At 40.1% G+C, this 14,417-nt stretch overlaps 1 protein-coding gene across 4 annotated transcripts in view; it reads left to right on the top strand.

Moving 5' to 3' along the window:
• Nucleotides 1-11,580, top strand: part of ARHGEF3 (Rho guanine nucleotide exchange factor 3) — a 293,559-nt gene extending 281,979 nt beyond the window's left edge. For 2 of the 4 annotated variants that reach the window (XM_032411539.1, XM_032411538.1), the window contains 3 exons: nucleotides 3,677-3,847; nucleotides 7,082-7,268; nucleotides 9,028-11,579. In XM_032411539.1, the coding sequence (XP_032267430.1) occupies nucleotides 3,677-3,847; nucleotides 7,082-7,268; nucleotides 9,028-9,380 (711 nt within the window). In that variant the 3' untranslated portion in view covers nucleotides 9,381-11,579. Of the gene's footprint in view, nucleotides 1-3,676; nucleotides 3,848-7,081; nucleotides 7,269-9,027 lie in introns of all 4 variants that reach the window. The other 2 variants (XM_032411537.1, XM_032411540.1) reach the window with 2 other exon arrangements.
• Nucleotides 11,581-14,417: the final 2,837 nt, after the last annotated feature.

The raw sequence follows: 14,417 nt of genomic DNA, 5'->3' as shown, positions 1-14,417 counted from the left end.
ATGTAACCAAGAAGAGACCTTATTACCATTTCTCATCTGTTAAGCTCTTTCCTGCTAATAACATGAGTCCTGGGCTGCAAGGGTGCTTCAGTATTTGCAAATCAACCAACGTGATACACTACATTAATAAAAAAGGATAAGAACCACATGATCATTTCAATAGATGCAGAAAAAACATTTGACAAAGTACAACATCCATTCATGATAAAATTCTAAACAAAGTAGATTTAGAAGGAGCATACCTCGGGGCGCCTGGGTGGCTCAGTTGGTTAAGCGCCTGTCTTCGGCTCAGGTCATGATCCTGGAGTCCCTGGATCGAGTCCCGCATCGGGCTCCCTGCTCGGCAGGGAGTCTGTTTCTTCCTCTGACCCTCCCCCCTCTCATGTGCTCTCTCTCATTCTCTCTCTCTCAAATAAATAAATAAAATCTTAAAAAAAAAAAAAAGAAGGAGCTTACCTCAAAATCATAAAGGCCATATATGAAAAACACACAGCGAATGTCATCCTCAATGGGGAAAAACTGAGAGTGTTTCCTCTATGGTCAGGAACAAGAGAGGGATGTCCACTCTCACCATTGTTATTTAACATAGTACTGGAAGTCCTAGCCACAGCAATCAGACAACAAAAAGAAATAAAAGGCATTCAAATGAGCAAGGAAGAAGTCAAACTTTCACTATTTGCAGATGACATAATACTCTATGTAGAAAACCCAAAAGACTCCACCAAAAAAATTGCTAGAACTGATAAATGAATTCAGTAAATTCTCAGGATACAAAATCAACATATAGAAATTGGTTGTACTTCTATACACCAATAATGAAGCAGCAGAAAGAGAAATTAAGGAATCAATCCCATTTACAATTGCACCAAAAACAATAAAATACCTAGGAACACATCTAACCAAAGAGGTGAAAGACCTGTATTCTGAAAACTATGAAACACTAATGAAAATATTGAAGATGACACAAAGAAATGGAAAGACATTCCGTGCTCATGGATTAGAAGAACAAATATTGTTAAAATGTCTATACTAACAAAGAAGTCTATACATTTAATGCAATCCCTATCAAAATACCAACAGCATTTTTCACAGAGCTAGAACAAACAGTCCTAAAACTTGTATGCATCTACAAAAGACCCTGAATAGCCAAAGCATCCTTGAAAAAGAAAAGCAAAGCTGGAGACATCACAATCCAGACTTCAAGTTATATTACAAAGCTGTAGTGATCAAGACAGTATGATACTGGTACAAAAATAGACATAGATCAATGGAACAGAGCAGAAAACCCAGAAATGAACCCACAACTCTATGGTCAATTAACCTTCAACAAAGCAGGACAGAATATCCAATGGAAAAAACAGTCTCTTCAACAAATGGTGTTGGGAAAACTGGACAGCAACATACAAAAGAACGAAACTGGATTACTTTCTTACACCATACACAAAAATAGATTCAAAATGGATGAAAGACCTAACTGTGACACAGGAAACCATCAAAATCCTAGAGGAGAACACAGGCAGTAACCTCTTTGACAATAGCTGTAGCAATTTCTTTCTAGATATGTTTCCTGAGGCCAGGGAAACAGAAGCAAAAATTAATTATTGGGACTTCATCAAAATAAAAAGCTTCTGTACAGTGAGGGAAACAATCAATAAAACTGAAAGGCAACCTACAGAATGGGAGAAGATATTTGCAAATGACATATCTGAAAAAGGGTTAGTATCAAAAATATATGAAGAACTTATACAACTCAATGCCTAAAAAATGAATAATCCAATTAAAAAAATGGGCAGAAGACATGAATAGACATTTTTCCAAAGAAGACATACAGATGGCCAGTAGACACGTGAAAAGATGCTCAACATCACTGATCAGCAGGGAAATACAAATCAAAACGACAATGAGATACCACCTCACTCCTGTCAGAATGGCTAAAATCAACAACACAAGAAACAATAGGTGTTGGCAAGGGTGTGGAGAAAGAGGAACTCTCTTGCGCTGTTGGTGGGAATGCAGACTGGTGCAGCCATTGTAGAAAACAGTATGGAGGTTCCTCAAAAAGTTAAAAATAGAACTACCTTATGATCCAACAATTGCACTACCAGGTATTTATGGAAAGAATACAAAAATGCTAATTCGAAGGGATACATGCACTCCAGTATCTACAATAGCCAAATTATGGAAACAGCCCAAATGTCCATTGACTGATGAATGGATAAAGAACATGTGGGGTGTGTGTGTGTGTATACATATATATAACTATATATAATGGAATATTAGCCATAAAGAATGAAATTTTGCCATTTGCAACAGCATGGATGGAGCTAGAGAGTATTATGCTAGGTGAAATCAGTCAGTCAGAGAAAGACAAATACCATATGATTTCACTCATATGTGGAATCTAAGAAACGAGCAAAGGGGGAAAAAAGAGGGAGGAAGAGAGGGAGAAAGAGAGAGGGAGGCAAACCAAGAAACAGACTCTTAACTACAGAGAACAAACTGATGGTTGCCGGGGGGGGGGGTAGGGGATGGGTGAAATAGATGATGGGGATTAAGGAGTGCACTTGTTGTGATGAGCATAGGGTGTTGTATGTAAGTGTTGAATCATTTGTACACCTGAAACTACTATTACACTCTATGTTAACTGGAATTTAAATAAAAACTTAAAAAATAATACTACCACAAGAAAGATGGGACTGCTGGTCTTTTCACTCTTAGGGGACAGAGGTCCCTGCTGAGGAAGTCATCATTTTGCCTTTGGTTGGTGTCTTTGAGTTTTTACTCAACTAATTTCTTGTTCTTTGTTTTTTAATATGTTATATCTTTTAGACATATTATCTATGATATGATAGAACAACAACATATCAGAATAAATGCCCACTGATTGTGTCTGAGTGCTGTACTCTTATTGCTTTGTTTTGTTTCATTTTGTATTAACAACAGTGTGTCCACCCTTGATCTGAAATCCCTCCACCCCTAACATATTCACATGTGCTCTAGGCATGGGTGTGAGTGTATGTATATAGACAAACAGTTCCCATCATTACACCTAGTGTCTTTCCATTTCTAGTTCTCTGTCCTTTTTAAATCATTTATGTTTTACCACTAAAAAGCTATCCAAATCATTTCATCACACCCAATTTGCAAATCTTGTTTGTAGGTTAGATTGAGTACATATAGAGAAACCTTGAAACTGGATTCAAACCCCCAAAGATGATCCCTTTTTGGGACTACTACATTCTGCTTTGTTTTCTCTCCTTGGCTAAAGTTTTTATATGCCTGTATTTTCAACATTGTAAGCATGTTTGAAGAAATGTGCAACATAGAGCTCAGTGGTTATGAGTCCTGCACATCAAAAGCTATACCTTATATCTCTTCCTCTGAGATAAAATTATGCATCAACATCAGTTTTATATATAATACAAATACCTGTATGTGTATACAAATATATATGTGTGTGTATATGTATATCTATGTGTATATGTATAGGTGGATAGATGGACACAATATATTCAAAGCATGTATTTATTTTTGCCTTTTCCCAAAGCAGCAAGTTGGATAACAGAATCTCAGAATTAGATGCAAGTCTATCTTGGTGACCTTCTAGGCTGAGCCCCTGGGACTTACTGGTGTGGATGGTTTGCTTACTTTCCCCATACTTTCTTTGTTTCCATAGATAAACATCATTCAGGGAATCGTGGCAGAAATCAACACCAAGACTGGGGAATCTGAGTGCCGCTATTACAAAGAGCGGCTTCTTTACTTGGAAGAAGGCCAGAAAGACTCTCTAATCGACAACTCGAGAGTGCTGTGTTGTCATGGAGAACTGAAGAACAATCGAGGGGTGGTGAGTGGCTACTCTCCCTCAGTGGTCTCATCCTGGGCCTCCCCCAATGCTTAATCCATTTGATGCCCAGCCCCCTGTTACTCTGCCTTCCTTACCCAGGGTCACATTCTTCAGACAAAAATTGCTTTCCAGTGTCTTTTGTATTATAGGATCCCATATGTATATGGATATATATATAATTATATACATTGTATATATATATTCATATATTACAATTTATATATAAATAATATGTATTATGTGTTTCTAACTTATAATTAATATATATTTTTATATATTTCACAAAATATATATTATATATATATATTAAAATTTCACTACCAGTATACATTCAAGAAGAATTTGGGTTGCCAACTTTGTATTTCATTTGATCATGACCTTCAATAGCAAATACAGAACAGTTAACATCTCCTCTGGCTTTGATATCAGAAAACAAGGGGTAATTTTAACAGGATATAAAAAGTATATGATCTCGGAAAAACAGCTCTTAAGTTGAAATGCTTAGCTATATGAGAAATTCTTTGCTTTTTTTATGGATTGGTACCCATCCACAGACTGCCATTTTAAAACCAGTTTTTGCTTTAAAACTGGCTTCATGTCTAACTCTGCCCAATTTCCTGGCTTTTATTCCTGAGTAGATATTGAAATTGTTCCTCCTCTCCTATCATAGCGACTTGGACAGATTTCCCTGGAGCACTTACTACAGTGGGTTGTAATTATCCACCATATGCCTGTCAGTATCTTCCATTATACTATGATCTTTTAGGGTAGAGTCCATGTCTTGTTAATCCCCAGCACCTATTATGGGGACCTGGCATGTACTAAGCACTCAGTAATGTTAGGTGAATGGGTGAGTGAATGAATGAATGAATATTTGTATAAAGGAAGGATGGATTTGAATTTTATGAGAGCTCAAAATTCATTTAACTCACCAGGCTATTTTTATGTGTAGCCAGTAGAAATTAAAGCTAATATGTCTATTATATATTATAATTTAAACATATTACACATAGAAATGTATATTTATATAATGTATAGATTTTATTATATACAATAGATATTTAAATTCAGTGTTGGGAAAGCCATCAAAAAAGAGAATCTCTTATTATATTTCATCTTCAGTATCTAGTCAACTCTTAGAATGAAAGCCAAAACTAGATTGAATAGTTCTTAATAAAGCTTTGATGATTTAAGAGTCAACCTTTTGACCTGGACTTTGGAGTGGCATTTGTGAGCAGGCTTGGAAATGTTATTTGAAATCACTGAGTGTATATCATAGCGCCCATTATCAGAGCTGCTGGGGATCCAACTAGCTGATGGTCCAGCAGAGGTATTGAGACTGGTCACGGGCCACGGCTTGAAGAAGTATTTGTTTTACTACAGAGTTCCTGATTGCTAGAAAGCTGCATTCTGCTTCTTGCTGATTTTCAGAAAACACTGGTGGACTTCGAATGTCTGATACTCTGGCTTCTTGAGCATTCTTTCTCAGAAGACCTGTGGGAAATGGTTGGGATGATATATCACTGCATGGAATGAGACCTATGCTCTTTCTGTCCCTCAGTCAAGGACTGAGACTCTCTGGTTGGCTATGCCTAGGGCATTAAAGATGAACTCTAGTTCATATTTCAGGCAGATAGATTTTTGAAAACAAAGATAGTAGTTGGGGTGGGAGATTTGTTTTAGTTATTTGTTTTTCCCAGTAGAATTATAGAAGTCTTTAGGAACAAAGCCCTGTGTCAGAAGAAAAGCTTGATAGTTTGAGGGCTAAAAGAAGCACTCATAAATAAGGGATGTTTTTAAAAGGTTTCCCAGACAATCTGAATTCAAATTATCTACCTTGGCTAGAGGATTGTTGAAGTAGAAACAGTGTAAAAACAACAACAAAAAACCCCCTAATGTTTAGTATATAAAACAATGACCAACCCCTTCCCTCCCCATCCCCAAAAGAAGTCTTAACATTATTCCTATATCCCCCTCAAAAAAAAAAAAAAAAAAAAAGCCCTTAACTTGGTTATTTTTTCTTTACTCTGTTTAAATGCACTTTTGATAAACTTTCACTCCTCAGTCTCCTCCCACCCAGTACAAAATTATCAGTTTTATTTGCACCAGCCAACATTTGGTTAAGCTTTAATTTCTACAAGTACGTGTGTGTGTGTGTGTCAGAGTAGGTGGGGGGGGATCCACAAGTTTCTTTTCTCCCAAATATAGAATTGTCTGATAATGCTGAATATGCTTCTCCTGCCCCAAAACAAGATTCTAATGTGAGTTTCCACCTCTTTGAGACCCCTGGGTTCACATTCCCAAATATCTCCATTGGAAAACCAGAACCAGGTAGAAAGGTTGTAGATCTTTTCACTTCAATTCGTCAGCATTTCCAAACTGTGAGAAGAGTCTAGCACTTGGAATTGAATGGAGCCAATTTACCCCAGCTCCACCCAGTGAAATTGCTTTCATGATGTGGTTTGAGACAAGCCTTTATTTTTGAGATTTTCTTTTCGCCCACAACACACATCAGTCATCAGCCTTTTAAGCACAGCCTCTTCAGAACAGTGAGGTTCTGAGGAACATAACTGAGAAGGACCAGTTCTTTGATCATCTTTCTTTGTGGCTACGACAGCACACTCTGGTTCCCTTGGGAATGTGCAGTGTTCTGAGTTGGAGTGCCTGGATGGAGCTGATACTCAGCTCTGTGGCGTAAGGAGCAAGTGTTTTTATGGGTTTGGGAAGCAAAGATTAATATTAGGCTTTGATATGCCAGTCGTATCCTTTATAGACTATTGTTCATTATGCTCACTTAGGATTATATTGGGTGCTATAAACCAAAGCCTGGGTGGGGGTGGGGGTACTCACTTCTTTTTCCTTCACTGCTCCCTTTATTCTATTCCCCCTTCTCATTTTTTTCTTATGGAAGCTGGAGGCTGTGTGTGTCTGCACAGGTTGTGAATATGCAATATGATGATGTCCTTGGAGCCGGCAGTCCTGGCTGCAGACGTCTGTAGGCAGAAAGGCCTTCTCCATGGGCACCCCAGAGAGGCAATCCTCCAGGAAAGGCACTAGGTGCATCTGGAAATACCTCCAAGATGCCCAACTTCTGTTCTGGAGGTAGATCTGAGCCTAGAAGTTCATAATACAGTGTGAAGCTGGTACCTGGGGACCTCTTATCCACAGAAGTCCATTAATCAACTTCTTATTAGGCGGTCGCTTAGGGAAATCCTGTGGATTTTTTTCTTCTAGAAACTGCATGTTTTCCTGTTCCAAGAAGTGCTTGTGATCACTCGAGCTGTCACCCACAATGAGCAGCTCTGCTATCAGTTGTACCGGCAGCCGATCCCCGTAAAGGACCTTCTGCTGGAAGACCTGCAGGATGGAGAAGTGAGGCTGGGCGGCTCCCTGCGCGGGGCATTTAGCAACAATGAGAGAAGTACGGATGGCTGTTGGCTTTGACCTGTTGAATGGTTTGGTGGTGGTGGTTCAGGGGGAGTGGCTGGCTGGTGGAGAGAGAAGTAGCCATGGCCTTGGAGTCAGACTACATTCCAATGCTGTCTCATTACTCCCTGCTTGTGTAACCTTGTGCCACCTCTGTGAGCCTCAGTTTCCCATCTGTAAAATGGGCATGTATGCATACCAACTTTATAAGGTTGTTATAAGGATTAAAATACTGCAAGTGAACCTGTCTGCACGTAATAGGTACTCCTTACGTTACCTCTCTCTGTCTCCTTCCATTGGATAAAAGCATGCTTAATACCAGATAGCCCCTGTGTCAATAGCAGTTGCTTACTGGTGGCTTTGTAGAGCCAGTGCAATCATCCCTAAAGAGGATTAAGAATGGTCACCTGGGTTGAGGATTCATCTGTAATTATTCTAATGGGCTTCTCTAACTTGAGACTTAATAAACAAATTAACCAAGAGAAGCTACAATGGCAGTGTTTACTGAGTATCTATGTATACATCATTCCAGGCATTAGTATACTAAATGGTCAAACTAAACTAAACCATCAAATTCCTCCCCCTTACGGAGCTTACATTGTGATATAGGAGATAGATGATGAATAAATATTCAGGTGCTGTTAAGAGAACTAAAGCCCAGTAGGGATAACAGTTGGAGGTTTGCTTTAGAGGAAATGATCAGAGAAGTCTTCCTTGAGAAAGTGACATTTGAGCCTCTTGGGTTAACAGGGGCATCATATTGTCAACATAATTAATATGTACTGCCTCTGACCTGCTCATTAGTCCATCCGCCCTGGTGGTGGTGGTGGCAACTTCTATTTCTTGAATACGAACTATGTACCAGGTGTTGTAGAAGCACACGCATTACCACCTTTAGCCCTCATAATAATCTTACAAGATAGGTCCTGTTCATTTCTCACGTTTTACAAATAAGGACACTGAGTCATACACAAGGCGCTTGCCCAGGAGCAAAAGGTGGAGCCTGAATTTATCTGAAGTGGTGGTTCCCGGACCGTTGGCTCCAGGGATAGTGCAAGGGGATTGAACACACCCACTTCTGCAAACCAAGCGTTGCATGTGTCGTGCGGGGCCCGTTATGCGCCGGTAAAACTAAATAAAATGTCTTCCAAGTTGTGCGCTACCATTTTTTTTAACTACACGTAGCTCCTGTGGAGGTAATGAAAATGTATTTTTATTTTAAAGTGAAACTGAATTTGTAACAGCTCTGAGTTTTGCATATCTTCTCAATCATTTAGGTAATATATGTGCAAGTACTGTTATCACGTGGAGGATCATGGGCATGGTTTGGTATTATACAGAGCTTCTTAAACTTGAAAAGGCTCTAACTTGGGGCAGTGGTTGAAAGTCCAGATTATCAGGCCCACCCGAGACCTACTGCATCCGAGTCTCTTAACGGTAGGGTCCGGGCATTGTTTTTAACAAGCCCACAGGGGATTTTAATATGCACCCAGGTTTAAACTGATGTCCATTTGCCAGCCTCAGGGTCAGCTGAGAGCTACACTGGTGTGAAATCCAGTTGCTTGATGGTGGCTGCAGCGTAGAGCTGAGCCACGTCCCGGACCAGTGGGACACATTTTGTAATCAGTTAATGATGTCTGCCCTAGGTACAGGGGGTTAATGTCACTATATAGGTTATCTTTGGCCTGGGAAATACCTGTCCGTTGACCTTTTTTTTTTTTTTTTTTTTTTTTACATGTATTTTTCATTTCTAGTTAAAAACTTCTTCAGAGTAAGTTTCAAAAACGGTTCCCAAAGTCAGACCCACTCACTACAAGCCAACGACGCCTTCAACAAACAGCAGTGGCTCAACTGCATTCGTCAAGCCAAAGAAACGGTTCTGTGCGCTGCTGGGCAGGCCGCGGCGCTGGACTCCGAGGGACCAGTCCTAGATCCGGCCACTGGGAGCCGGGAGCCACAGGGAGACACAAAACTTGAGCAGATGGACCAATCGGACAGTGAGTCCGACTGTAGTATGGACACGAGCGAGGTGAGCCTCGACTGTGAGCGCATGGAACAGACAGACTCTTCCTGTGGGAACAGCAGGTACATCGAAAGCAACGTCTGACAGAGCCGCGCGTCTTACCTGTACAGTGTTTGCATTCCACGCACGGGACGGTTTGGAGAAGCACTTTTTAATACTTTCGTGACCGTGTGGACCCCGTCTCTTGTATCTTGTATCTTTATCCCTAGTACTGTAACTGCCGATCTGTCCGTGTAAGCTGGGGTCTGTGGCAACTCTTACCCTGTATTGCATTTCACAAGTGTCTGGAGGGATGGAGAGGTACTTGAACAAGTTACTTTCACTTGTCCTGCTGGATTTTAAAAAATAGAAAAGAATCTCTAAACTACTGTTTCATGTAGATTGCTTAAAGAGAATCCTCCCTTGTTTCTCTAATGCTTTTCTAGCTCTTTGACATGATAGCTGAAGGCATGGAATTTACAGGGCCTGGCAAACAGGGCATGAGGAAGTCACTCGTGTATTGTGATGGTATGTGCAGGAAAACGGGAAAAGATCAGTCCTTGCAGTGAATTTGGTTCAATGTTGTCCAACCAGAAAGCATGAAAACATCCCTGGGGATGCTGGACACTTAACTGTGCAAAGGAAGAAGCACTGTGTTGACCTTGCAGTGTCATCAAGTGCAAATTTGATGCAATAATCTATTAGGACGTGGAACAGTGTCTGACCTTGAAAGGACCAGCATGAAAGCAGCCGCCAGCTCTGAATCTTGACCTGAAATGCATTTGCACCGGGGCGGTGGGGGGTACCTGTCATAGTTGCTGGCTTGCCTTAGAGAGCCATTTCTAGCCTAAGACACCAGAATAGAACTCAAAAGTCCTGGGAATACCCAGCAGGCTAATAAGAAGGCCCATCATCATTTTGTTTCATGTGCCAAGGCGGGCTCATATTTTGGAGCATTGAGGAAGAGACTGCAGGTGAGTCAGTGACTCTGTTTACAGAAACATGTGAGAGGAAGAGTTTGGAAGAAGTGCTTCATCATGACCTTAGGCGGGAAACATTAAGAGAAAAACAAGGTCCAGTGCCCTTCTGGGAAAGGCCAGAGCCTTGGATTTTCCTCCTCTGCTTTTGGGTCATCACTTTGCCGTCTCTGGCTCTGTGCTATGATCAGAGTCATAATTACATTCTCCATAGGCCAATTTTAATTAACTCTATGATTAATTAGGGTCAGTTAGCCAAACTAGTAACCTCTTTGTGTAGCCTTGATTTACAATGCAGAGTGGACTGCCGACCTTTAAAAAAAGTTAACTGAATACACAGAAAAGCTCCCTGTGAGTGTAAATATTAAGGATGACCTGTGCAAGATTATTCCCACACCAGCACTAGTAGTAATGATTCTAAATTATTGCCAAAAAGGTTTTTTTTAATCTTCTGTGTCTTTCAAGTTTACAGAGAGCAGTAAATGCTATGTTATCATTTTATTATGTACATCTAACATGTGCATTCAAAGAAGCTGTGTGACAAGATGTATCAATATAAAAACAAGGTAATATTACTTATTTTTCAAAAATGAAAAAATATTGTGGTCAATTTTACCCTGTAAAACATATTTCTGTATTTATAGATTTTAAACATGGTGAATTTTTTTTCTATTATGAGTTTATTTAAAATTGCTTTGTTTCTCAAATTGTTACTGATTTAGCAAGTGAGTGAACTGCTGCAGATAGAAGCAGACATAAGCTGAGAACCGATGTCTGATGGTGGAGGAAAGAGTGAATCATTCTCTGCAGGAGCCATCGGCCGCTTTGGTCAGTGTGTTGAGACAAGAGGTCCATTAAGTGCTGGCCTATGGGAAGAAAGTGAATGTTTTACTGAAATGAATGTTTTTGTATAATGGCCTTAAATTTTTCTGGAAGCATTTCAAATAAATTACATTAAAATGTCACCTTCTTTGTGTACAGTATGTGCCCAACGAATGTCAAATTTCAGCTGTCTTCCTGGGAGGTTCTTTCTGGAATTTTTGCTTGTTGTGCCCAAATACCAACTCTAAAATAGGGTGCAGGTTGAAATAAATGCTTCAATTTGATCTATCACAACTTTTGCAGAACTCCTATTTCTAAGATCTATTTTCTCAAGCATTCTCTACTCATTCACTTATTCACTTACGTTTAACCACTGTATCTTGAATCTGTACTGTGTGGAAAGTCATAATTGTGATAGGAAAAGAGTATTGCATCTCACTGCTAGGATAGGTGACTGTTGAGAAACTTGAGACCAAATAGTAGGAGGCAAATTCCACTTTGAAATTCTTACTGGAAATTCACGCCACTTTTTCTTTAATTAAAATAGTTTTGGGGTGCCTGGGTGGCTCAGTCAGTTAAGCCTCTGCCTTTCACTCAAGTCTGATCCCAGGGTCCTGGGATCGAGCCCCACATTGGGCTCCCTGCTCAACGGGGAGCCTGCTTCTCCCTCTCCTCCCTGCTCATGCTCTCTCTCACTATCTCTGTCTCTCTCTCTCAAATAAATACATAAAATTGTATTTAAAAATTGTTAGTTTTGGGGCAGCTGGGTGGCTCAGTCAGCTAAGGTACAACTCTTGATTTTGGCTCAGGTCACAATCTCAGGGTTGTGGGATTGAGCCCCACATCAGGCTCTGTGCTCAGCAGGGGAGTCTGCTTGAGATTCTCCCTCTGCCCCTCCCCCCCATCTCTCTCTCTAAAAATAAATAAATCCTTAAAAAAATGGTTAGTTTTATTCCTCCAAAAAGTAGTCTTCATTTTTTTTTTTTATTTATTTATTTGGGGTAGAGGAGAGAGACAGAGAATCTTAAACAGGCTCTATGTTGAGTGTGGAGCCCAGTGTGGGGCTGGATCCCAGGGTCCTGAGATTATGACCTGAGCTGAAACCAAGAGTCAAATGCTTAACCAACTGAGCCACCCAGGCACCCCCAAAAGGTGGTCTTTAGATGAAAAGGCTAAATACTTGTCGCCAATTCTCAGTAGCAGGGTGGCTCGATAAGGCCAGTAGGTAGTCTCATCTTTGTAATAACCTCTCACCATTTTCTTTAACATGCTGCTAATTCTAAGATTAGTCAAGATACTCACATAAATGTAAGTCCACCTTTTTTCCCCAAATGAAAACTCACTCCTCCTCATTCTCTTCTTTCTCCTCCTTCCTTTCCATCCTCCTTGTCCTTCTTCAGTGCCTCTTTGGACATTCCATCCACCTCTGACTGCCATGGTTGTACTGACTTTGATCCAGGAGGCTGCATCCCTAGCAGTGTACTGACATGTTGTGGGTTAGTACTAATGACTGAGGGCTAAATGGTTTTCTTCAGTCTATTCTCAAGATGTTATTTTACACAACTAGATGTAATCCTTGCAGTCCAAATGAGAAGTCATAAGCAAAGAAGAGTCAGAACCAGCAATTTTGTGCAAAATTAGAGTGTGGTTTCAGCTTCTGGTTGTGGTCACCACCAGTGACTGCTTTCATTTCCATTCCTGGCACAGTCTCCAGCAGCTGAGAATGCAAAACTCTTCATTACAACAGGGTTATTTTCATAAAGTCTCTGTGGGTACAGGAAACTGCAACCCACTGTCTTGGAGAGCAAGCTATTCAACTTTCCATTTACATTCTGTCTCTGTCCACCTTTTACTAATTCTCCAAAAGCCTGAGGACTCTCGGGGAGATTTGATCACACAGTTCTACATGGGCTGTTTTCCCCACCTGATTCCCCTTGGTATTGCAGAAAACCCATGCCAGACACCCCTTCTCACTGATGCAGTTGGCTCATTAACCTGATACTATCTTTGTTTATTGACAGAATGCTGGAATTATGGTATTGAAAGGGAATTTGAAGAGGGTGACTCAAACCCAAACCCTCCAGAAGGAATCTGAAGATCATGAAGATTTAACACCTTGCCCATAGGAATACACAATGAGAAAAGGTGACTGTATTCACTGCACCTACTGGCCTTATGTAAAGAAGCACAAAACAATCACAGCTCATGGTGTCACATCTCCTTCCTCCGGGCTTGGTTAGCACATCAGTCAGCTATGTAGATCCATCCAGACTAAGCCCTTCTTCAACTGACCTGGAAAGCGTAGCAAGGAATTAGAAACCACGCTCTGTATCTTTGAGAACTGATCGTCTAGTTCAGGAAACCGGAGAGGCATTCCAATTGACTTGTCCATTTACACATAGGTGTTCACACACAAATACACCTAAATGTTAATGAACTGTGCTACTCATCTGTGAAAGGTTGGAAGAATATCATCCTGCAGGTGTTGTATTCAGTGTATTTGTTTCCCTGTCTGTGAAGGGACACTTTAAGCTCTCAGGCCATTTAAAAAGTGATATAGTGAATGTGAAATCACTTTGAAAATGAGTAAGAGCTAATAGTTTTCAATGTTATTTAATACTTTTAAATTTACATGCAGTGTTATGAAATTTCTCGGAAGTATGGGATTGGTCTTTTTCATTCATAGTACTGCATGATTGGAAGAGGGGTGAGTGGTCTTCTCAATCCAGCAAATCTGTATTTCTTCTTTGGTGTTTTCCTTTCCACAATTTTCTGGGGTTTTTTCCTTTCAGGAACCCCAGAAAGAGAGATTTTGAACTTTGTGGATTTGATCTCTTATTCCTGATTGGTTTTCAAATATTCTTATCCCTTTATTCCTACTTTTTATTTCCTTATATTTTGTTCTCTCTCAGGGAGACTTACTTGTCTTTATCTTATAACCCTTCTATTAATTTGGGGAGAAGGTTAGCTATCAGAGTTTTTTTTAAAGATTTTATTTTGGGGAGCCTGAGTGGCTCAGTCAGTTAAGATTCTGACTCTTGATTTTGGCTCAGGTCTTGATCTCAGGGTCATGAGATCAAGCCCCATGTCGGGCTCCACACTCATCGGGGAGTCTGCTTGGGATTCTCTGTCCGTTTCCCTCTGCCCTCCCACTCCCCATGCTCTCTCTCTCAAATAAATAAATCTTTAAAAAATTTTTTTATTTTTTAAGTAACCTTGACATGGTTTTATTGCTAAATCTTTTTCCCTTTTTCTTTTTTAAAGAAAGCTTGCTTTTTTAAAAAGATTTATTTATTTATTTGACAGAGAGACATCGAGAGAGGGAACACAAGCAGGGGCAGAG

The sequence above is a fragment of the Phoca vitulina genome, unplaced genomic scaffold, assembly GCF_004348235.1.
Source record: "Phoca vitulina isolate PV1807 unplaced genomic scaffold, GSC_HSeal_1.0 scaffold13, whole genome shotgun sequence".
NCBI lineage: Eukaryota > Metazoa > Chordata > Mammalia > Carnivora > Phocidae > Phoca > Phoca vitulina.
The sequence above is the reverse complement of the archived record's forward strand: the minus strand, read 5'-3'. Positions and strand labels throughout refer to the sequence as shown.